The sequence below is a fragment of the Ctenopharyngodon idella genome, chromosome 19 (assembly GCF_019924925.1).
Source record: "Ctenopharyngodon idella isolate HZGC_01 chromosome 19, HZGC01, whole genome shotgun sequence".
NCBI lineage: Eukaryota > Metazoa > Chordata > Actinopteri > Cypriniformes > Xenocyprididae > Ctenopharyngodon > Ctenopharyngodon idella.
This window is the reverse complement of record NC_067238.1, coordinates 11,065,541-11,090,706: the sequence shown is the minus strand read 5'-3', so window position 1 is coordinate 11,090,706 and position 25,166 is coordinate 11,065,541. Positions and strand designations below refer to the sequence as shown.

At 35.8% G+C, this 25,166-nt stretch overlaps 3 protein-coding genes across 8 annotated transcripts; 2 read left to right on the top strand and 1 right to left on the bottom strand.

Moving 5' to 3' along the window:
- Positions 1 to 1,671: 1,671 nt before the first annotated feature.
- On the bottom strand, positions 1,672 to 8,197 carry lim2.4 (lens intrinsic membrane protein 2.4). Of its 2 annotated transcripts, XM_051872771.1 has the most exons (7): positions 8,098 to 8,197; positions 5,335 to 5,370; positions 4,153 to 4,366; positions 3,837 to 3,902; positions 3,534 to 3,683; positions 3,257 to 3,391; positions 1,672 to 1,989 (listed from the first exon to the last, which is right to left on the bottom strand). In XM_051872771.1, exons 3-7 carry the CDS (start codon positions 4,325 to 4,327, stop codon positions 1,928 to 1,930), a joined length of 588 nt encoding a protein of 195 aa, XP_051728731.1. In that variant the 5' UTR covers positions 4,328 to 4,366; positions 5,335 to 5,370; positions 8,098 to 8,197; the 3' UTR covers positions 1,672 to 1,927. The 2 variants fall into 2 exon arrangements, with proteins under 2 accessions (XP_051728731.1, XP_051728732.1); XM_051872772.1 differs by lacking the exon at positions 3,837 to 3,902.
- usf2 (upstream transcription factor 2, c-fos interacting) lies at positions 7,352 to 19,807 on the top strand. 4 transcript variants are annotated; one of them, XM_051872767.1, is made up of 11 exons: positions 7,352 to 7,548; positions 9,620 to 9,663; positions 9,774 to 9,892; positions 11,252 to 11,371; positions 11,495 to 11,657; positions 11,967 to 12,054; positions 13,024 to 13,068; positions 13,607 to 13,665; positions 13,810 to 13,904; positions 13,985 to 14,113; positions 18,663 to 19,807. In XM_051872767.1, the coding sequence occupies exons 1-11, from the start codon at positions 7,367 to 7,369 to the stop codon at positions 18,747 to 18,749; spliced, it is 1,131 nt and encodes a 376-aa protein (XP_051728727.1). In that variant the 5' UTR covers positions 7,352 to 7,366; the 3' UTR covers positions 18,750 to 19,807. The 4 variants fall into 4 exon arrangements, with proteins under 4 accessions (XP_051728727.1, XP_051728728.1, XP_051728729.1 ...); XM_051872769.1 differs by lacking the exon at positions 7,352 to 7,548 and adding an exon at positions 8,173 to 8,394; XM_051872768.1 differs by lacking the exon at positions 13,024 to 13,068.
- A 931-nt stretch (positions 19,808 to 20,738) lies between these two features.
- Positions 20,739 to 21,806, top strand: si:dkey-211g8.4 (barrier-to-autointegration factor). Of its 2 annotated transcripts, none has more exons than XM_051872774.1 (2): positions 20,739 to 20,976; positions 21,380 to 21,806. In XM_051872774.1, exon 2 carries the CDS (start codon positions 21,421 to 21,423, stop codon positions 21,688 to 21,690), a length of 270 nt encoding a protein of 89 aa, XP_051728734.1. In that variant the 5' UTR covers positions 20,739 to 20,976; positions 21,380 to 21,420; the 3' UTR covers positions 21,691 to 21,806. The 2 variants fall into 2 exon arrangements, with proteins under 2 accessions (XP_051728734.1, XP_051728733.1); XM_051872773.1 differs by having other exon boundaries at positions 20,834 to 20,976; positions 21,376 to 21,806.
- Positions 21,807 to 25,166: the final 3,360 nt, after the last annotated feature.

The following is a 25,166-nucleotide window of genomic DNA, read 5'->3' as shown; positions in this document are numbered from 1 at the left end:
TATTCTTTCGTTTTTTTGTCTGAATGAAATGTCACTTCATCATTGTGTATCAGACATCGCCACCTTGTAGAATAAAGGTGAATTGCGCTTATTCCGTCATCAAAGATTCCATTATTATTGTGCAGAAAAAAATATAAATATAAATATAATATAAATGTATACACTGATACACACCTCGGGTCGTTAGCGACCCTATACAGTTTTTACAAAAATGAATGGGAAAACAGGCCTTCTTTTATATTTTATGACTTTTTATATATTTTATGATTTTTTATGTTTTATATTTTATTTGTTATATTGTTTATAATGAATTGATTGATGAATACTAAGAAGGCTGATGTCTAACTTTAAAAAAATGATTGAGGAGGAGGGTTTTGAATGATGTCCCGGCTCGATAAAGACTCGAGGTATGCATATAAGGGTTAAAAATGCTCAAAATGTTGTGCATTTTGAGACAAAACAATGGCACTTTAACATATTTAAATATATGTCAGTGCAAGTTGCTTTCAGTTAAAACAGCTCAAACATGCATTTTAGTCTGGACTAGACTTAAGCCTCAAAAGTTTGAAACCGGTATTTCATAACCTTGAACTAAACAGGAACCTTTTTTGTTATCTGTCATCAATGTTTTTCTAATTCATACGTTTCTTATAATAAAATGTTACATCCGCAAACATTTCTCCAAAACTTTTAAGTCCTAATGGCACAATGTATAGGTATATAGGTACATATACTGTATATAGGTAGTATATATATTTTTTTTAATATGGTGCCACTTCATCTTACTTTAGAATATGTGGCCTTCGTCAGAAAAAAACCCAAAGGAGGAAATGAATTGCATTTTTATAGCAGAAAATATATTAGATGGTCACTTCTACATTTTGACCTCACTTGGTAAAAGTTTTATTTAAAGAATTGTTCAGAACTGTCAGGGTTACATTTTGTTCAATGTGTTTCAGTTCTGTTCTTTCTGTGTTTGTCATTTTCCCAGTGTGTCTGATTATTGATTCCTTTCACCTGTCCTGTTAATTATCTCATTAGTATTAATACTTTCTGTTTGGTTCTGTTCTTGGTCTTGTGTCAGACTTGCTATGTGGATGTATTGTCCCCATTATTCGAACCTGTATTCTGTGGATTATCCGATTAAAGCCTGTTTCTGTGAATTCCTCTTCTTAAAGCCTGTTTCTGTGAATTGCTCATCTTCGTGCGATTAGTAGCACCCACGCATGACAAGAACAGGAAGTACCATAGCTCATTTCTATGAATAAAAAGCCAAACAACTCTGAGCATTTAAAAGTGCTGAAATGATAAAGCTCTGGTAAAAACTGAACTTAGCAAAAAACTTTCTCTCTCTCTTATTTAATTTTTTCACACACACAGTGTTTAACACAGGATGCTCCACACTTGCTGACTATGTAATTAAGATGGTGTGAAACTGCAAGTCTGATACTTACGGCCACATGGTGAAACATATGCAAAGAGGTTGCAACACTGAAGGTGAAACTGTATTGCAAAACAAATAGTTACATAACTACATGTGCAATCTACAGCATGAACAGATGCTCTAAACATGATAAATAGCAAGTATTTATGTGAGATCATAAATATATTCCATCCAATGCAATATATCAAGAGAGAAATTTCACAGAAAATGATTTTAATTGATGTGGATTTTTATTGAAAAAAATTATGAAAAGTGAAATAAACATTTGTGAAAACTGGTATATTTATCTGTGCAGAATTATACAAATATATTTGCATGTGTAAAAAAGTCCTTTAATGCTGTTTTAGGCTATTGATATGGTGTATTTTTTGCAGTTTAGTGTTTTAAGGCATAACATTAAAGCATTCCTCATAAATCTGCTGAAGGTCCTGATGATTTCCGGGCCAAAACTTTCTGCTGCTTTGCAGTTTTAACTGCTTCAGGTTAGCGACTTCCAACCACTCTCCTGGATTCATACATTCTGTGGGCACACATGTAGAATATCCCTGCAAAAGACATGTAAACAAGTGTGAGTATTTCTTCAAGTTTCACCTAAAAATTAAACACTTTAAGAATAAGCAATTATGTTTACTTAGCTCTTTTGTATGTTTTAACCATTGTTAATAAAGTGAGCATGCATGTCTACATTTTTAAGTACATTTAAAAGTGGGATGCATGCACTTGCTGGTGTTGCGTTTATGACAGAACTTCATCTTGACATCTATCAAAGTCCTTTCAACCACACCCTGAGGCATAATCAAGGCAAATTTCCTTGATTATTTCCATTCTGCACCACTAGAACTTTTCATTACTTTTAAAGGGTTAGTTCACCCAAAAATGAAAATTCTGTCATTAATTACTCACCCTCATGTCGTTCCACACCCGTAAGACCTTCGTTCATCTTCAGAACACAAATTAAGATATCTTTCATAAAATCCGATGGCTCAGTGAGGCCTGCATTGCCAGCAAGACAAATTAACACTTTCAATGCCCAGAAAGCTACCAAAGACATATTTAAAACAGTTCATGTGACTACAGTGGTTCAACCTTAATGTTATGAAGCGACGAGAATACTTTTTGTGTGCCAAAAAAACAAAATAACAACTTTATTCAACAATATCTAGTGATGGGCGATTTCAAAACACTGCTTCATGAAGCATCGAAGCTTTACGAATCTTTTGTTTCGAATCAGTGGTTCACACTGCCAAAGTCACATGATTTCAGTAAACGAGGCTTTGTTACGTCATAAGTGTTTCGAAATTTCAATGGTTCACCACTGGGGGGCGTGACTTTGGCAGTGTGATACGTGCTCCGAACCACTGATTCGAAACAAAAGATTCGTAAAACTTCGAAGCTTCATGAAGCAGTGTTTTGAAATCGCCCATCACTAGATATTGTTGAATAAAGTTGTTATTTAGTTTTTTTGGTGCACAAAAAGTATTCTCGTCGCTTCATAACATTAAGGTTGAACCACTGTAGTCACATGAACTGTTTTAAATATGTCTTTAGTAGCTTTCTGGGCATTGAAAGTGTTAATTGTCTTGCTGGCCATGCAGGCCTCACTGAGCCATCGGATTTTATGAAAAATATATTAATTTGTGTTCCGAAGATGAACGAAGGTCTTACAGGTGTGGAACGACATGAGGGTGAGTAATTAATGACAGAATTTTCATTTTTGGTTGAACTAACCGTTTAACACTCCCTCTGTTCTACCATTTAAAGAGCTTCTGTGGGTCAATCTTTGCCCCTTAAATAGCAGTTTTATTATATCACCTGCAAAGAAGGTCATGAGCATGGCCACCCATCCTAGTATGTAGGACCAGGAGAAGCGCCAGTCTCCGAAACGCTTGCCCAGGAAGCTTAGGGTTACGCCAGTGTAGATCGCCATAGCCAGCAGCACAAACAGAGCTGGGTGTGAACAAAGAGGTGGATTAAAAAATGGATAGAGGATGAGTAGTACCATCAATATTTGACCTTGACCTTTTATTTACAGTTAAATATGCTAAAATGTCACATTCTACAGCTCATTGTGCGTGCGTTTGTGACTTACTGGAGATGAAAAACATGATTCCTGCAGCAAAGGAACGACTGAATCTCTCAAAGGCAGAAAAATGGGCAAATGAGAGGATGCCTGCGATGATGCCCGCAAAGCACGCCATTCCTGAGAGGATCATGAATGCCCGTGTGGCATTCCAGTATGCTGAAGACAGAGACAAGAAATGTTCTCAAAGCAAAAGTAAAGATGGGTATCCTCCTCCTCTTCTCATCCCTCAAAAAAATCCCAACCAATTCTTGTCATTGTTTGTTTGATTTTTCTCATTTGATCTAGGAAAAACTGTCCCTGCAGAATCACCTTGAACGAACCACAGTACAGCTCCCGTAATCTCAGATGCCATCTTATTAGACCACTTTGGAGCTCCTGTTCAGAATACGAATGAGCAACACAAACCAGTGTATGGAGCTCTGTATAGCAAAAAGAATAAACCACTGCCATCTACAGGCAAAAAATGGTCTCAAATGAAGGTGCCAAAATTCTTGTATAATGTTATACGAGACTTTACATCTGAGTTTTAACTTCACATAGATGTACAATAGCCATGATAGCGCATATTACAGACACACACAAAAAAAAATATGTTTCTGGGGTTTGCATGAATAAATTCGCTTACCTATACTTGCTGTCTGCATGTAGCACTTGTTGGCCATGCAGTACCTCCACAGGCCCTGATGGGCATAGCTGCCTGAGAGGCGATACTGCATCCAATAATCTGTCGCCGTGGAGACCACTATTAGGATGTTCCCCACGATGGCACAGAAAAGGCCGCCGCCCATAAAGCTGTACATCCTGACACACACTGTTACTATGCAGGAAGGAGATATACACTGAAGAGATATGAGAAATGAGTAATGAAAAAGTTTTGATTTTACTACAGATGCTTATACTGTCCACACATTCATGAATGGCTCTTAAAAATGTAAAAATTAAAATGTATTAATATACCAAAATTACCCAGTTACTCAAATTAAAACATTTTTTTTTAATATAAATTTGCAAATTAGCATTGCGCAAGCTTCACAATAATAGATTTCAGTAACGCTTTTACAATAAGGTCTCATTTGTTAACTTTAGTTAATGCATTAACAAATGTGAACTAACAATGAGCAATATATTTTTACAGCATTTATTAATCTTTGTTGTGTCAGTTAATAAAAAATGTTCATGTTAGTACACAGTGTATTAACTAATATTAACAGATACAACTTTTGATCTTAAAAATGTATTGGTAAATGTTGAGATTAACATTAAGAATGATAGTAACACTTTACAATAAGTTTCATTAGTTAATATTAGTTATACTTTAATGAACTAAGAATTAACAATACTTCTACACCATTTATTAATCTCAGTTAATGTTAATTTTAACATTTAGCCTACTAATACATTACTAAAATCATGTTAATTAATACACTGTGAACTAACATGAATAAACAATGAACAGCTGGAATTTTATTAACTAAAATTAACAAAGATTAATAAATACTGTAACAAATGTATTGCTCATTGTTAGTTAATACATAAATGTTAACAAATGAGACTTTATTGTAAAGTGTTACCAGAATAATAAATGCTGTAGCAGCATTGTCCCACTGAGACATCTGAACTTTATGATATTCCATGTTATATAGTAATTAAAAATGTCTGTAATGTCCGTAATGGACATGCTCATCATAAAATAACTAGTTCTATTTCTCACTGCATTGACGTTTCAATCAGTGATCTGAATATTCAGAATATCTAGGGATATATATACAAAAAAAAAAAAAAAACATGCAAGTTTTTCATCGCTTACCTTGTTGCTACTGAGGCAAATCCCTCTTTGCTTATCCTGTGGGGAAAGAGGGAGTGAGAGAGTGGAGAGGGAGAGAGAGATGTTAAGAGGCAAAAGAGAAATGAACAACCTCTGTTGCCCTTTTTTTGTTGATGGTGGCAAAATCTTTTAAATGCTACCTCCTCTGTGCCTGAAACAAATACACTTGAACTGGTTAGGGCAGGGGCCCTGGTGTGTCTGACTTTTCACTGTGTGTATGCATGATGTCAATAGTGCTTCTTTTGTTTAAAGAGTAGACTGTTCTGTAGCTGCACATATTCAATGGATTGCTTTGGTGCAGCGGTCAATGCAAAATGCTGAGTTGCATGGTTGCTTTGACAGGGGCCACAGCGTGGCTATACACACAGGCATACCTATAGTTTATAATGCAATAAACCCAATGTTTCCCATTCCCAAATCGAATTACTGAATTGGTTTTTCAGTATAGTTCAGGCATTAGGGAAAATTCCATGTGGATAACATTTTGATCTGGAAAAAATCTATAAATATAAGTAAATGAACTATAAAACAAGCTAGAGAACCCAAAGAAATGTATTTAGCATATGTATTGCATGATTGCATTCACAGCTGTGTAATCAAATATGATTTTATTCCTACGAATTATGTAATGTCATTACACATATGTAATGAGTGAAATTCTTAGGTTCTTGTTTTACAACAAAGCAGTAATGACTCCAAAATGCAGAAAAATATCCATCCATTTTTACATGCTTATTTGGAGCTTAAGTAAAAAATCCACACATATAGGATATGATATAGCTTCTCTAAAAGCACTTGGATGCTTGCATTTTAAAAAGTAATCTTTGATTTTAGAGTGTCAATGAATGCTGAATGTAAACTGTAAGAATAACAGCAAAGTTTGTACTGTAGGGAGGAGATCTAGTGACAATTTATCACCAGTTAGTATCTTTCCTGGTGATGTTTTGCCAAACAGGAAAAAATAATTATTCGTTTTCTCTTCAGGGTGTCTGTCCTTGCATCAGATCTAAATTAAGTGATTGGGTACAATTCACAATTTCCCACATTTATTTTGATTGAGGAAAATATGGAACCCTTGACAATTTGCAGGTTGTGGTGCATGCATGGTGAGGTATGATTTGCATGTTCAAATCCATGTTGGATGGTGAAATGAACACAATAGTGGCCAAAATTTACATCTTAACCCTTTATTCAAATATTATTAAAGAATATGTAAGCATATTGTGTAGTTGTGCTTGGAGCCAATTGTTTTATTTGTGATAACGCAATGAAACAAGCCAAATTGTGCAGCAGACATCATTTTTGGCCAGGCTGTCATACAAAAAATTTATGCAAAAACAAGAGACAAACGACAAAATATTAATAACTGATTTTGTTGTAGTCGGTGTAGGCATTTTCTTCTGAGCTTTTGGTTTTTCTATGCATTTTCTTTACTTTTTTCCATAATAAAATAAAACCTGTAGCTGTAGTTTGGCTTTTTTTTTGCCAAATTTTATCAGATAAATAGGCCTTACCTAGTTGCTTTGTTCTTCCCTTATTTTTAAATGATATAAAAATAGACTATTTAAAATATTTTCGTCATATTTTGATGGTTTGATTTAACTTGTAGTCATTAAAACCAAATATCCCCTCTGGACATCACTTTTGGTCACTTTTTGCCATTGAGATGACTGAAGAAAAGTGTCCCAATCAACCTGAATTCACCCTAAATAGGCAATTATGACAAGGCTCAAATAAGACATTTGTGTTGATTTCGACAGCTCAATTTGCCATGCAGCACAGCCTCATGGCTAGAGCAGTGGAAGTTCAGGAAAATATAGTAGGCTACTACTGGGAAAACAACGCTTTTACCACTAGCAACAAATCTCATATGTGTATTTACGCAAACGTGTTACACGTATATCGAATAAATAATTCTTATCATATAGTCCGTGTAGATCATTCGTTGTCCAGTTTATTAATGTCAAAGATTAATAAATGTCTATTTCCTATCCACAGCTTCTGCATTCGTGTCATGTGGTTTGACCAAAAACCCGGATTGGATCGCAGCGGTCACCTGAGAAAAATCACCACTCGTCATATTTGCGATTCCTTGTGCTGGTGTGACCAAGGGAAAAACGTTTATTTTGTAACGTTACATGTTAAATGTTTTGAATTTACACAAGGACAGATTTTAAATCGTAAGGAAGACACAAGGTAAGTTAAGTTCATTCAATTATTAAATGCGATTTAAAAGCATTAACGTTATGTCATTCATCATGAAACACGCGAGGTTGTAATAGCAATATGCTATATATAACGTATCTTATTTGAACTTTAATTTTCAGTTTCAGGGTGGGAAGTATATCTCAATAATTTAGACTACCTGTTCCTTATGTTTCTACCCCGTACCTGTCAGTTTCAGAATACGTACACAACCATGAGCGTGTTGTAACATGTCCACCAAAAAAAAAAAAAAAAAAAAAAAAAATGTTTTATTCTTTTATTTAAAACTAAACCGCACTTGTTTATAATAAGCACTCCACTCCATATCTTATTAGCGGCAGCGCTAAAATGTGGCTGCTAGTTAAAAGCTTGCGGAAGGATACGTGAAAAACTATAGCAAAGCAATGCAGCACGGTTTCGAAATAAGCCGAAAGGGTGATTTTTAAGTATTTGTGAAAGCCTAAGAATAAACCAACAAACACGCCTAACGTTGACCTAGAAGCAAAAAGTAAATGAAAAGAAACGACTAAGACACTCAACAGGTCGAGAGCTCGTCTCGAGAGAAGGGCGGGAGGGAGTTGTATACGCAACAAAGCCGCGCAATGAGCACAACAGCAACCGGTACACCTTCCGTCTTCCTCCACAGCGGTCTCCATTTTAACTCCTCGCCCAGCCTGCACCTCACGTGTCCTGGACTGTCTTTCTCACATGACCCGTGTGTTTGTCCCCGTGATCAGCGCTTCCATCTCCCGTATTTCAAGTGTCGCTGAATATCGCATTTTAAAATCCGTTCGCCTTCATGGATATGCTCGAACAGAGCTTGGACACCTCGACGAGGTGAGAGCGCGTCCTTTATGTACGGCCACCCTCAAGGCCCAAGTCAACCATTTTCTGCTCTGTTTTTATAGCGAGGCAGTTAGCAATCATCTTTTAACTTTATTTTCTGACTTTTATTAAGTTTTATGCATGCCATCAATATAGTACGTTAAACGTAAGGTACGAATAGCAGGAAGAAAAGCAACAGTTCGCAGGCCTTTTAACATTGATCGTCGACATATTTATATCACTATTAGCCCGATTGCTAATTTGATGATTTTTGTCTATTCTTGGTTATTAAAAATACACGACCCCAAGCCGGTGTATATTTAATTTTAACAAGATACTTCAATATTTGTCTTTTCCGAAATATCAGGTTCATTTTAAAGGATTTAAGTAGAAATATAGCGTTTAGAGCTGTCGGAACAAAAGCGCTTCGGCAGTTTAATGCATATATTCCCTTCAACCTGCAACCAACCCCAAGTCTTTTCATCCAAAGGCTTTATGTGCATTTAACATATTTGTTTTTGTTTTTTTAATTCCGTGTTGTTTATTTGGCTACATTTGTTATCCGAAGAAAAAATACCAACAGCAACGTTTTTAAATTTCACTTTAAAAACTGTGAACATTTGGTTAATGACGCGAAGGGGGGCGTTCACCGTTTCTTCACCAAGTTAAGTCGACAGACGTAGGTTAGATGTATATCGACTACAACGTCTTGCTCCAGTCATTTGGAGTTTTTAATTGATTTTCAAGTCATTTAAATGCCTCTGTTTTTTTGCATTAAGACTAGTTATGTCCGATTCTTTTACGAATCGTTCTTTAAGTCGGATCTTTTTATTGAATCAGTTGAGCCGGTTCGAAAAACCGCTCTTTTCGATTCTTTCGGAAATCTGCGCGGTTCTCGAGTGAACAACAAAAAGGGAATTTAATAGCAGTACATGTAATAAAGACTGCTTAGACTAGTATTACAAGTTAGTAATCTAATTATTTTCTTCAAGATTGTTCATAACAAGCCAGTTACATAACTGGCTCCAGGAACTAAAGGGTTGAAACACATACAGTTGCAATAAACAATTATTTTTTTTGAAACTCTTTTATATAATTATTTGGCAGAAATGGGTCCGACTTTCCATCACTAGAATGTGTCAAAATTCTATATGGTATTTCTCTGTATCTCTAGAGTTTCATTAGAGAGGTGAGTGGTTTCATAAGATGACCCGAAACATTTGCTCTCTTTTTGCAGTCACGAGAAACAGGAAACTGAGGAGGTTGTTCAGCTGCAAGAGGGTAAGTAAAACATGCAGCTGTAAAGGATGTACACATCCAATTAATGTTTAAAAGAAGAAGATGCATCAATATAATGCAGTCCATTAAGACATTTCTTGTGCATTTCTCAGGAGAGGGGGTGGGGGCGGAGGAGCAGGCAGCGGTTACCATAGCGAGTGTCCAGCAAGCAGCAGCGTTTGCAGACCACAATGTTCAGTACCAGTTTCGGACAGAGAACACTGGTGGACAGGTCAGTGCAACCTTTGACCTTTCCTGGGTTCAGACTGTGGTCATTCTGTAATAAAACATGACTTGGAGTACTGTGTCCCAGTAATTGCTCTTATGAGAATGCTTTCATGTGTAAGTGGTATTTTAGTTTTATTTATATACTATTATAGTATTTGTTAATATTTTGACTTATAGGCAAATAGCTATATAGCCATTCTTTTAGCAAACTTGCATTCTAAGTATGTAACACCGACTAATCATTATGTAATCAGTTTCTAATGGATAAGATGAATTCCCATCCTGCCTTTTTTGTTGTTGAACATCCTGTTTCAATTGTAAATTAACAAATTATGGAAGTAAAATGTGTTTCAAATGGCAATTGATTTTGACTTTAAAGGGTTAGTTCACCCAAAAATGAAAATTATTCCATGATTTACTCATTCTAAATGTATATGACTATCTTCTTTCAGACGAACACAATCGGAGATAAATTTAAAAATTATCCTGGCTTTTCCAAGCTTTATAATGGTTGTGAATGGGGGGGACCACATTTTGAAGTAAAAAAAAAAAATGCATCTATCCATACATACTAATCCATACAGCTCCAGGGGGTTAATAAAGGCAAAATAAAATATTTAAAACTTTATTTACTATAATAACTAGCTTCAGGCAGACAGGCAGGCAGATTTGATTTGCGGTGGAAGAGTAACCTCTGACCTGACGCATGACGTAATGATGAACGCAGAAGCGCATAGGATAGTCTAAAATGAGAATTTTTAAAGAGAAATGTCAGAGGATTTCGATATAAGAGAAGAGGAGCTTGAGTTTATTGCCCAGCCCTATTTGTGTGAATCATGAGAGGCGTCTAAGCTTCCGCTACTCCTACATCCTGCGTCATATTTATTCTTGTTGCGCATGTCGACTTGCACAGTATACGTACGGTCATCTGCCAGAAGCTAGTTACTTGAATTTCTTACAAAATTTGAATTTTTAAATATTGAAGTTTTATATATATGGATATTTTTCTTACTAAAATGCATCGCTTTGCTTCAGAAGGCCTTTATTAACCCCCTGGAGCTGTATGGATTACTTTTATTATTGATGGATGCATTTTTTTTTATTTGCTTCAAAGTGGGGTACCCCCTTCACTACCATTATAAAGCTTGGAGGAGCAAGGATATTTTTAAATATATCTCTGATTGTGTTCGTCTGAAAGAATATAGTCATATATACCTAGGATGGCTTGAGGGTGAGTAAATCATGGGATAATTTTCATTTTTGGGTGAACTATCCCTTTAATACTTTTTTTTTTTTTTTTTGCTTAATTTTAAAGATACAAAAAATCTTACATCAAAGTTCTATGTGTTCTTTTCTGATACAGGTGACGTATCGTGTGGTCCAGGTAACAGAGGACCATTTGGAGGCGGCAGGAGATGGAGGTGCGGCAGTCAGTGTAGTGTCCACGGCCGCCTTTGCGGGTGCACAGCAAGCAGTAGCACAGGTGTGTATGGATCAGACTGGAAGGAAATATGGACAAAAAAAGCAAAATATACAAAAAGTGATATGAATGCAGTGTCATATTTGCCAGCATGCATCTTATATTTCTATATCTATCTCTCTATAGGCTGTCATCCAGAACCCTTTTAGTAATGGAGGCAGTCCAGCAGGGGAAACAGTGGGGGGAGAGACACGCTTCGCCTACTTCCCAGCAGCAACTGTCAGTGACGGTACAGCTACGGCCGTCTCAGTGCAGGCCACGTCTGATCCAACCCTCACACAGGCTGGAGGTCAGTTTCACATGCCAAAGTCCAAAAAACAGTGTTGTCCATTGGCACTGTTAGTAGGTAATGTTGATTCTAGTATGTCAGCAGCCCCAAAATACAACTTCTCATGCAGATGCTGTTTTTCTAGCATCTGGCATTGCATTGTATTGAGTACATTTAGTAATTTAATGTATAATTACACAGTAATTAATGTGTAATAGCTGCTGTAAGTCGTTAGTATGTTAGTCTACTTTCTTCCTCATACAATATTGATAAGATCATTCATGTTCATGTTTTTTAAACATTATTTTAACCTTTTTTTGTTTATGCTAGGTCAGTTTTACGTGATGATGAGTCCACCAGATGTTTTACAAACTGGAACACCCCGGACCATCGCCCCTCGTACGCACACTTACTCTACGTAAGTACCGATCATGGGTCAACATCCCTTACTTTTCCCCAGTCTGCACGGCCCAGTCCATCCTTTAAACCCAATGCTTTGTACGTAATGTAATTTTTTCCCTTTAGGGCTGTCACTAACAATTATTTTGGTAATAGAGTAAGCGGTCGATTATTTTGACAAGTAATCAGATTTTTTTTTGTGGTAATAAAAATAAACCCAAGCAAACAATAGCCTTTAAAATGACTTAATATAATAATACACATATATAATAACAATGAGGCAATAATTTTTGGTTCAAATAAAGTATCAAAAGCAAGTAATCATGGTTTTATAGAACAACACTGTCAAAATACATAATATACATTATACAAACAATCATCTTATGTACATTATAGTGTTGTCAAAACCTTAAAAATCTGATGAAATGGCGCACAGCGCGTTCCCAGATGAACGTTATAAGCAACCTGAACTCACAGCAGAACTGAACGGAGCCGCTCTGAGACGCACGTAACCTACACGCATGTAAATAAAGCGCATATACACTAAACACGCAGGGCATCTATTTATTTAATTGGATCGCAGCCTTTGTGAATTCACAATAGCACAATGCAAAAGTATGGTTTTTAAATGGTTTTAATATATCGTGCAGCCTTAGAAAACGGTCTAATAATGCGGCTCATGGATTCTTGTCTGTGGAATGCGCCACTTCTGGTATTTTGACACGGGTAAATTGCAAACAAGGATTTTTTAAAATCAAGTACTCTAATTGAATCGAGTAATCGTGACAGCCCTAACCCCTTTACGTCCCTCAAAATAATTTCAGTTTGCAGAACAACGGTAAACATGGAGTGTGGAATTTGATTTAAATATGACAAAACTGTCCAATGCAATGATTTCAAATACAAGTATGCAAAGTATTGTCCAATCAATTTGAGTGCAGTCAGAAAAACAACCAAAAAATTTGTCCCACTTGCCTGCCATCCCCAGAGACCTTGGTGAACATGAGACTCTTCAACACAGCAGATCAGACTGGTGAGGAAGACCTTTTACATCCCCACCCCATTTCAGCCGCCAGCCTGTCCTTCTCCTCTAGATTCTGCTGCACAAGCCCTTTAATCACTGCTGGGCAGCTGGCTGTTAATTCAGTACTGTGTAAATACTGTATGTTTGGTGCTATTAAATTATTATTATAATATGTTTGGTGGCGTTTGAGTTTTCTTCATATTCGGAAGACATCAGATATGATAAATCAGATAAATATGAATTAATTCTTGCCTGCCTCTCAATAAAACGAAATGAGGAAAAATCAAAGGGTTACTTGTTTATTTCAGGCTTATTACCTTTTTATCCAGATTTAAGCAAATCTTTGGTTAAATTTAATTGACCTGACTGAAATTTGTGCTTCAACTGTGGTGATATTAGCAAACGGGCTGGAGAAATGTTTGTTTTCAAGTAGGCTTAAGCTGTGTTGTGTTGTGCAGATTTGTTTGGTGATTTTTGTAGTTTAATAGTGCAATAGAGCAAACTAACACAAGTCTCCTCTTTTTCTCGTCTCTCTGTACTTGTACAGGAAGATTGATGGCCCCCGGGCACCTCGTGATGAGAGGAGGAGAGCACAGCACAATGAAGGTGAACTAATGCATGTTTTTTTAGAGCTTTCCTTATTCTCTACACAATAGTGCAATTACTCAATGCACTGAGTAACTCAGATCAATTTGGACTGTTGTTAAATGTTTTTTTTTTTTTTTTGTGTGTGTGTGTGTGTTTCTGCAGTGGAAAGGAGAAGAAGAGACAAAATCAACAACTGGATTGTCACACTGTCTAAAATCATCCCAGACTGCAATATGGACAATACCAAAACAGGAGCAGTAAGTACCAGATCTTTTCTTCTTGGACCTATATAACCTCTTTTCACCTGCTAATGTTAATGAACACCTTTCTTCTCTAGAGTAAAGGAGGCATCCTGTCTAAAGCATGCGACTACATTAGAGAACTCCGACAGACTAACCAGAGGCTGCAGGAGAGCTACAAGGAGGTGGAGAGAATACAAGTGGACAATGAGCTACTAAGACAACAGGTATGTTTGTTGGTATCATTGAATATTAGGGGTGTGATGAGACAGGTAGCTCACGAGACGAGACGAGACACGAGACACGAGACACGAGATTGAGTTCACGAGAACGAGACAAGATTTTTACACACTATTTTTAAGAAATCCTCAAAGATGAAATACATGACTAGAAAAATAATCTTGCGTGTATTTGAAATGTTTTAACTAATCATCTTGTAATGAATGTCATTTCGGTTCTACTTTCTAAGTATGAATTATCATATGCAGTAAAAGACAATAATACTATATATACTATATATATACTTTGTATATATAAGTACTGTAAAAGATTTTGCCACAAACTGTCTTCAGACCTTACTGTACATGATTTATGAGCTTCTACAACTTTTGACCTCCTAACTGAACTCCTTTCCACAAATTGATCATAGAAATAAAAACAGTATAAATAAAAATGGTAACACTTTACAGTAAGGTCTCATTTATTAACATTAGTTAATGTATTAACCAACATCAACTAACAATGAGCATATATATATTTGCTACAGTATTTATTAATCTTTGTTAATATTAACTTATGTATAATCCAAGGCACTCGAATCTTGTAAAAAAAACTATTTTAAAAAGCCTTTATTTCATCTTGGCTAAATCTTAAAAATAGGTGACACATACAGACTGCACACCTACACGTTGCGGCTGGTATTGCCTTCTTCAGGGTGTGAGTAACAAACACATTGAGAGTTCATTTTGAGCAGCAGTTAATTAGTCTAATGACAATCACTTGGTTGTACTACACAGGACAAACAGAGGAGAGGAAGTTTCAACGATTACATATCAAATGATATCAAACACAGTATAATCAATATATATAAAAAAAAAAAAAAAATTAAAAAAGATGAAATGTTAATTAAAATTGTCATCCATTGTTAGTTCATGATAGTTCACAGTACATTAATTAATGTTAACAAATACAACTTTTGATTTTAATGTATTAGTAAATGTTGAAATTAACATTACTAAGATTAATAAATGGTGTAGAAGTATTGTTCTTCTTTAGCTCATGTAACTATATTTTACTAATGTTAACTAGTGAAACCTTATTGTAAAGTGTTACCATAAAAATGATTAACAGATTTCTTTTAGTCTTATTAAGTGCAAACAATAAGTGCAACCATAATCAAAGCACTCTCTCAATATTCAAAGTGTAAATAAGGCCAAATTGTTCTTCAAGCATGATACAGAGCTGAGAGATGGTTACAACTACACAGCCCAGCCTAAGATAGCTTTCATATTGGGAGATAGTTGCATGCATCAGGGAGCTGCTTTCAAAATGCGGGGTATTGAAATTGCGTTTCAATACGCGTTTAGTTTACTTTCACTTTCGCGATTGCGCGTACTTTGTGAATAGGGAGCGGCGGCGACCGTTATCCAACTGAATTAAATGGTTTTTATTTCTATAAAAAGCAAAACGACAGTGAAGGTGTAATGTAAACGTAGCGTTGGCACATTCTATCCTAATTTCACCCTCACGCTCTGTCATGGCAATATCACGAGACTGCTTTTCACCTCGACGAGAAATCTCGTCACAATTTAATCTCACGAGATCTCGTCACACCCCTATTGAATATGTAAAATAGACAGTGGGGTCTCAAAGTCAGACTACCAGTTAAGATGCTTCTTTTTTTCCTAATTTATTTTTTTGTTGCAAATTGTATTACTGTATAAGCATAACAGTGCTAGTTGACTTGAAAAATGAACATTTAGTATTTAGTTTGTCACTTCTTTTGCTTTAATGACAGCAGCACTCGAGCTGCATGAACTCCACAAGTTCGTGTAAAACCTGATGAATATTTATCCCCGAATTCCATTTTATTTTTAATAATCAAAATATCTAATCCTATATCTTCATAAAACTTTAACAATTGAATAATTTATCAAAATGTTTAAAATAGGGCCCTATGAAATTATTATTTTTTTTCAGAAATTGTTTTCTGTTTTAATTTTTCTGGATTCTGTGTTTTATGGTTTAATATAAATGTATTAAATAAAACAATGGATGCATAAAATGAATTCATAAAACTTAAAATAAAATTAAGTTAAATTAAATAAACTAAATCAATTAAAATGTAATCAAATAAAATTTGAACAATTCCTTTATTTTTATTTATTTTTTATTTTTTGCAAACAAAGTGCTACATAGTGCGACAGCTAGTTATTCTAATTTGAAATGTGTGTTTCATGTCGGAATGTCTGTTTTTGTTGCCAATTTACCCAATAGTATTTCGACACCCAGAGTCACCAGTTGGCAGAAAACACAGCTTATTGCAGCCATGGAAGCCAGCAAATGAACTGGGTCAGAGATCAAGGATACTATGTGAATTAAAAAGCCTTGGCAATAAAAACATTTGCAAACGTATACATTAGCTGATTGTCAATTGCGCACGTTCCTGTTGTGTGTCCTCAATCTGGCAATCCGCGTGAACATCAAGTCTGAGGAGGAGGGAGCAGGGGAAACCACTCTCTCCAATTTTTTGAATTTGCACTGCAGTACCCATTTCAACCACTAGCTGTCAATATTACAAACTGCACCTTTAAAACATGGATGAAAAATTGTGTAATATTGTATGATATTCCTTAAAGTAAATGACCTTAACAAACTGTATTATTATTATTATTATTATTATTTTGTTAAATTATTAATAATAATAATAATAATAATAATTAATAATAGTTAAATCGAACTTTGTGACTGGATTCTGTGATTCCGTCCACATTTTCCACATCATGGAATTCATAGGGCCCTAGATTGTGTTGAATCTTGTGCTTCAATGGGAGAACGTAATAATGCAAATATAAATAAATGCCAAATAAATAAATGCTGAATCTTAAGATTAGGGGTGTAACGATACATTCAGCTCACGATTCGATACGTATCATGATACTGGGTTCACGATACGATACACATTACGATATTTTTTACATCATTTTGAAACTGAAATTCAAATAACAGATTTATTTCCAAAACATTAACAATTTTTACTCTTGTAAACAATTTTGTGCTCTAATAGTAATTTATTTATAGGTGATGGTAGGGCACATTAGTCATGTACACAACATATAGTAGGCTAAATGATAATTCATAAGTGGTCAAACATGTAGAGTATACATTTAAACCATTAAAAATATGTAGCAAAAGAGGTTACCTTTGTTGAATTAATTTATTTCTAGAATAATTAGTGGGGGCCTGTATCTATGCATCTGTATTTGTGGAACTAATGGTCACTCTGGTTTGTTAAACACAATCCAGAATGCACTAAACACACTACTTTATTATAGAGAAAAATAACAAATGAATAAAAATAAATATATAATATATAATCATAAGCTGACCAAAAAATAAATAAATAAATAAAATCTAGGTAACTATATAATTCAGCAGCAAAAAGTATGCTAGCCTAATTCTTGAAAAACACTTTGCACAGTAATTTTATTAAATCTAAATATGTTAATAAAGTTTAAAATACTATTTGCATTCTTATGATATGAAAAAAAACTTTATATTTGATTTATTTATAAATGAATGTAAATAATTATATGTATTTATAGATTAGATTATAAGATTAAAAGATGTTTATTTTAAATGTATTGTGCAGATTTTTAATGGGGCAACAAGATATGATAGATACGACAGAACAAAATAGGCTATTAGTAATCTTTCAGTATGTAAAACGATGATAATATGAAACGCTTCAAAACAGCAACACAAACCGCTTATGCGCATCCCGGGTGCAGAATGATGTGCTTAAAGCAATATGGAGTCACAGCGCTGCGCATTGAAAAGTTCACGGCACAAAGAGAATCCCTGTGTATATCTGCATCTAACAGTTTATTAATGTTTCTTCTCACTTTTAAATTCCAGTTGTTGTGCGTGTGACGCCAATTCATAATCCTTGTGTTGTGCGATCTAACAGACAACCTGTAGCCAGTATGATGACATCATTCAGAAACGGCAATAAACTCCAGCAAGATAAAGTCGTTTTATGCAAATCCACAGCCCTTTATCTACACATCAAGTATTATAATGGGAATATATCATATTGGAGAGTTTTACCGTGCTGACTGTCATTACTGAACGCGACGCGCTGTTTGAGTGCTGAACAGAGAATGATTGACAGCTGCAGCGGAGCTATGCAATGGCTTCAGATGACTTTGAATATAGTAGGCTACACGAAAGACTAGCACCCAATTAGGTTATTTCTTTTGCTCCATTTTTGCCGTATAAAACGGCGCAATTATCAATTGGTTATTTAAATATCGCAACAGGCCTAATTTCCGTTTAATTTTGAGACTGTGGCGGGACAAATTAGAATGTGGTGGGCCGCCACAGTCTACTTAATGTGTGGGAAACACTGGTGCTCTCTTGACTTTTGAACCCCTACAATGATACTGTTATTGTGACTAAAAGACAGATTAGGTAAGGTTTATGAGATCTGTGGTGTTTTGCTGACCAAGTCTGATTGGGCACATTGTAATATGTTGAATGTCCATTGTTCTGCAGATTGAAGACCTGAAGAATGACAACGCACTGCTCAGAGCTCAACTACAACAGCATGGCCTGGAAATCAGTGAAACTACTTCACAGTGACAAAAAAAAAAACATTCTCACGAATAAACAGTCTCAAGTGGAGAAATAACCCCTCAATGACTCACTTGCTCACGCCTCATCACAGACTTAAGATGTTCTGCAACTCTAGTAGGGTATGAATGCTTGTTTGATACACAGACACACTTCCTTCTGACAAAAGACTCTCTGACCGTTGTGAAAATAAGATCTGCTGTAAAAGCACACTTTGTTTTTTCCTTGACTCCCGTGAGAACTCAACAACCTGGACTGATCCGTATGGAAAAACCCTCTTCTTCCAGAAGTATCCCGCTTGCCACAGGTCTTTGTCTTTAGTTTGAATCTTGGAATTGTGAACCAGTTATATGCCTGCTCATGCCTAATGTTCATCTTTTGTTCTGTTTGAAACATTTTGTGGATTTTATTTTTGCTACAACATGCAAATGTTACTACTGTCTCTGACATGACAGAAGGTCTTTTTTCAAGGGTTTTCGTCTGTATCGTATTTATTAGCTTTCAAGACATTGTGCAGCAGCAGGTATACAAAACAGCAGGTATACCTTTTGCATTTGATTTAGTTTTCTGTCCTGCAGTCTTTCCATATATCAGACTTTCTGAAATAAGTTCATCAGGCTGATCAGAGACTTGACTTCGTGGCACATCAAGACTAATTTACAGTATGAATATGCTTAGAATGTAAATGAAAGTGTATGTTTTCATTTAAAATAGAGACGTATGATACCTAAAACTGCATTACCTACAAATTTCAGTTTTCAGAGTCCATCATATTTAATGCACTGTGATTTTAGTGAAGGATGAACGAGTAGCTCAGGGTTTTGAGGTGCAGGAAAATAGCCGAGGCTCTGGAACTCCCCGCTAACCTTGTAACCCTGCACTTTTTGCCCGTTGGCTTTAACATACTAGATTCTAAACGTGTACTGTATATATCGTATGTTTCAACCAGTTGTTCTTAAGTCAATTAATTCAAAGAAATGTTCTTTATAAATCCTATTTCCCAGACTCATTTATCTACAGCAAATAAAATGGAAGATGCACAGTAGAAACGGATAGAAATGCTACTATTAGTAGTGTTCTGACTCATTTTGTTGTAGCTAATCTTCCATCTTATTTTGTAATGATCTCATTTGGTTTAAACATTCATCAAGAACAACATTTTGAACAATAAAATCGAAGACGAGCTATAAAACCACTTAACTTTAAAGAGTATGAGCATAAATGTCTGACAGCAGTGGGAGTTATTGTTAATGAGCTATGCATAAGAAAACCAAACAGTTTAAAAGCAAACCGATTTATTTTCTTATACCCTCTTGACCTTCTAGTTTTAGTTGGTTTATCTCCTTGGTTTCAAGGCCGATTCAGGCCTGTTTTTCCCCTTTCTAGTCAGACGGGCTTATTGCAAGGCTTGGATGATATAATGCTGGATTATAAAATGTTACTATTGACTGTTTACTAGCACCTATTAGTTTATCTTCCCTTGTCTCTGGTCTTGGGGGTGGGGGGGAAAGCATAAGATTTTAAACAGATCAGCAAATAACTATTAAACATTCTGTGATCATAGCAAACCACGTGTTGAACCAGTGAAACATCAATATATGTTTGAAATATTCCATATAGCAATACAGAGAGTGCACAGATAACCTTTAAACACTGTCCTCTTCACAGTATTAATGCTGAACTTGAATGACTGTGATTTACAGAGTCCAGAATCATAGTCTAATGCACTGCTGCTTTTAAAATCAAAGTATGGTAAGAGAATATTTTTTATTCATGTACGTCTGGTTGAATTGACGAACCCTTAGCATGGCATTCTTACCACTGGTTTGATATCTATAAGCTATACTACACAGTTGCTTTGTTTATACCTAATGACTGTTGATGTTTATGTATGTACTTACATAAAAGAGAAAACCAGAGTTACAATATGTAGGTTTTTTTTTTTTTTTCTTTGAAAGAAACAAGTGCTGAAATAAATTTGAAAAATAACTCATGCATTTAAAGGATTTCTTATCTTCAACTTCACCACTTAAATACAATCGCATGACAAGACATGTGTGTAGAGTCATTGTGTTTCACTGGTTCTCGCTGTTAGGTCATACAGATCTTCTAGAGGAACTCTATATATGGTCTTCACGTAGGCAGGTCATGATTACATCAACCCAAATGAAATGGAAAGCAGCACAGGCAGGAAACACCTCTGTAAAAGTGTGGCCTCTGTAAAAGGGAAAAGACGGTGAGTCCGTAACAGAATTATTAAGTCGCAGATTTTTAAAGATAAAACTTTTATTATGAAGGTGTGGAGGGTGCATTGGCATCCTTATACTGATTTTGCTGTATATTTATAGGATCAATACTACAACTACAAGTGGGACTCTTAATGATATGCTTCATCTATCATTGTTAATATTTTTTTCAGCATTAAATGCATCCTACTTGCATGAGAACTATATGAGAATACATTTATGCATCTATTTGGAACATATTTTAAAGAATAGTGTAAATAACCAATCAGAAAGTGTCCCAGTTTTATCTGATCACATATTATAAAACACATATTTCATATTTAGTATCTAGTAATCATGAATCTTTTTCAAGCTACAGATCTCACTTATCTTGTTTATTTTCTCTCTAGACAGACTTTGCAACAAATGTCACTGTCGACCCACAATTAGCTGCAATGACAACGTCCCAAAAACACAGACGTTTCTGTTCTGAGCCGATGGGGGATAAACTTGTATATGAGCTTCCTGGAATTGGTCCTGTGCTGGGCGGAAGACTGCAGAACAGGGGTATAATAAGAGCGCGAGATGTCCTGGGGCGATTCCTGGTCTTGAACAAGGATGAGTGGAAGTTTAAGAACTGGCTTAGAGACTCATGTGGGGCAAATGCAAAGCAGCAGAGGGACTGTTACAACTGTATGAGGGAATGGACAAGTAATAATTTGTAAAGAAGAAAATATTAACAGGTTTGTCAAATAAAGTAATAATAATTAATTTAGCATATACCCAAATTGGTTTCTGTGTTATTTTCAGTGATATGGAAATAAACAATACGTCTTTGTCACTTTTTGTACTGTCTCATCCATGCCTTCATCTGTCACAGTAATAATGTCTTTGAATTATTTTTGGTTTAAAATCCCCCATGAAACAATACTGCATATTTTGCGGCCATGTTAATTACTGTTAATTATGAGTAATTGAAAAATTCTGTACCTGATGCAACGGGATCCAGGCAGACAAGCAATGATTATGACAAAGATCAAATTTGAATAAGAAATAACAGATTTATTAAGTAAATTATTTATTCAGTTATATTTTCAACAAGCCTGCTCAGTCCAAATTTGACCGAACTGTATGAATGGCCCTATTATAATTGTTGCTGTTGTTGTTCTTAAAAACCCTAGAAACATCTCCGATTTTGGGGGGCTTAAATGTGGGAGGTGTTTTCTGTGGAAGTTTGATATCATTGTGTTGATTTGCATTCTTTATGTGTAATTTTTTGTGTGATCTCATTATAGCAAATGTTTTCTCGTGTTTTATTTAATCTGTTAAACATCATTTCATTAGCATGCAGACATCCCTAATCATAAACCAGCCAGCACTTACTGGAGACAGTAGGGAGTCCACTTATATTTCTTTATTATAGTCCTTGGTCAAAAAAGTTGTTTATATGTGGTAAGATATGTGCCAATATTGCGTTTAGAAAAAGCTTTTGTTACATACAGTCCAAGAAAATACATGATAAACAACAACAACAACTTTAAAGTTAAAATGCAGAACCTGTTAGTGCTTCCATAGTTTGAACAGCAGGGTGCCTTCTCATCACTCTGCTCAAAGAGTGAGTTGTGTATGGCAAGCCGTTTTAACATTTAATCCTTAAAAAATACTAGTATCTATTTTCATGCTATAGTACTTATTTTTAGATACTGATAATAAAGTTAATAACTAAAAAGCATTAGTTATTAACTTAGGGGCTGCTTACACAACACTTTAAAAACCTTTAATGCATTCTGGCCTTTCATTTACACGACAACGGTGTTTGGTGGCTTGAGAACGCAAACTTTGAATAGGTTATGTGTTAAGTCTATTGGCATGCGCGTTTGTGTGTAGTCTTTTTTTACAAAGTGACATCACCAAATGACTTGTCTGGCCTGCAGTGTTTTTAGTCATTTCCGCGGATCCATGTGAACAGGAATCATTCTGATAACATTTTTATCTGTACAGAGGGAAAGGGAAGGGAAAGAGGCCTTCGCAGGGGATAGTCTAGTTGACGCTTCAGGGCTGCATTGTGGTCGTGTCTAGGCGCAGGTCCTTCATCTGGTCTGGATACGGCCCGGATCCGGCAGACTACAGTAAACCTCAGGATAAACAAAGAGACTAATATTAGTGTAGATGCCATTCATCTTATGAAGTAACGAGTACATGAGGTGTTATGGGAAGTATTCCTGGTTCTGGCAGACCTAATTTATGCAGAAACTGATAATGTGTTATGTGTATGCCAGGTTAAAGAGATGTATTTTTAGTCTAGATTTAAACTGACAGAGTGTGTCTGCTTCCTGGACAATGCAAGGAAGACTGTTCCAGAGTTTAGGTGCTAAATAGGAAAAGGATCTACCGCCAGCAGTAGATTTTGATATCCTAGGTATTATCAACTGGCCAGAATTTTGAGATCGCAATAGACGTGAAGGACTATAATGTGTTAAGAGCTCGATCAAGTACTGGAGAGCTAAACCATTTAGTGCTTTGTATGTAATTAGCAAGATTTTAAAATTTATACAATAGGGAGCCTGTCAAGATCACTAGCTGGAGTGCCCATGAGAGCCACCAGGAGGCACTCAACCAAGGACTTTCACCATTTCATCAAAGACTTCATTTCCCATCATCCTTTGCCCGGACTCATCTGCCATTATTGTTTTCAGCTGTGTCTCATTTGTGTCATTACCCTTAGTAGTTTTGACTATAAAAGCCTGGTCTTCACAGTCACTCATCGCTAGATTTTGTTTGTCTGTTAGACTGCACTTCAGAGCCTTTGTATTTTTGTTTTCCTGTCTTGGTTTCTGGTTTATTTCCCATGTTCTCTGGATTTTCTGTTTCGCCTGTGATTTGGATTTCATGATTGTCTGGACTGCTCAGTGCTGTGTATGACCTTTGCCTGTTTTTTGACTCTGGTTATGCATTACCTTTCAATAAATGCTGCACTTGGATCCTCAGCCTTCATGTCTCTGAGCAGCTCATAACAGAGCCAATGCAGTGTTGACAGAACTGGGCTAATATGGTCAAACTTCCTGGTTCCAGTAAGAACTCTAGCTGCTGCATTTTGAACCAGCTAGAGTTTGTATATTAAGCGTGCAGGGCAACCAGCCAGTAGAGCATTACAATAATCTAATCATGAATGCATGAACTGTTCCACATTTGTCATTGAGAGAGTAATTTAGATATATTTTTAAGTTAGAAGAATACGGTTTTACAGATGCTAGAAACATGTCTTTCAAATAAAGATTGGCATCAAAGAGCACACCCAGGTTTCTAACTGATGACGAAAACTTAACAGAGCAGCCATCAAGTGTTAGACAGTATTCTAGGTTATTATGTGCACAAGTTTTTGGTCAAATAATTAGAATCTGTTTTTTCAGAATTAAGTAGTAGGAAATTACTAGTCATCCAATTTTTATATCAGCTATGCATTCCGTTAATTTTGTGGATTGGTAAGTTTTGTCGGGGCATGAAGAAATATAGAGCTGAGTATCATCAGCATAACAGTGAAAGCTAATGCCATGCCTTCCTAATGATATCTCCCAAGGGTAGCATGTACAGGGTGAAAAGCCATGGTCCTAGTACTGAGCCTTGCAGTACTCCATACTGAACTTGTGATCGATATGACACCCCTTCGTTTACTGCTACAAACTGATAACGGTCAGATAACTATGATTTGAACAATGCCAATGCAATTCCACTAATGCCGACATAATTTTCGAGTCTATTTAAAAGAATGTTGTGGTCGACATTATCAAATGCAGCACTAAGATCGAGTAACACTAATAGAGATACAACCATGATCGGATGATAACAGCAAATCATTTGTAACTCTAATGAGAGAAGTCTCAGTACTATGATACGGTCTAAATCCTGACCGGAAATCCTCGCAGATACTATTTCTTTCTAAAAAAGGAACATAGTTGTGAGGATACTGCCTTTTCTAGTATCTTTGACAGAAAAGGTAGATCCGATATTGGCCTGTAATCGACTAATTCTGTAGGATGAAGTTGAGTTTTTTTTTAAATAAGTGGTTTAATAGCCAGCTTAAAAGTTGGCTATTAAAAATTTTTCCTCAGGGACACTACAATGCACTACTGTCTGATGCTACTACTGCACTCGTCTGATGCGATACTGTAGTAGACATAGTTGGTTTTGCAGTGGCTAAATG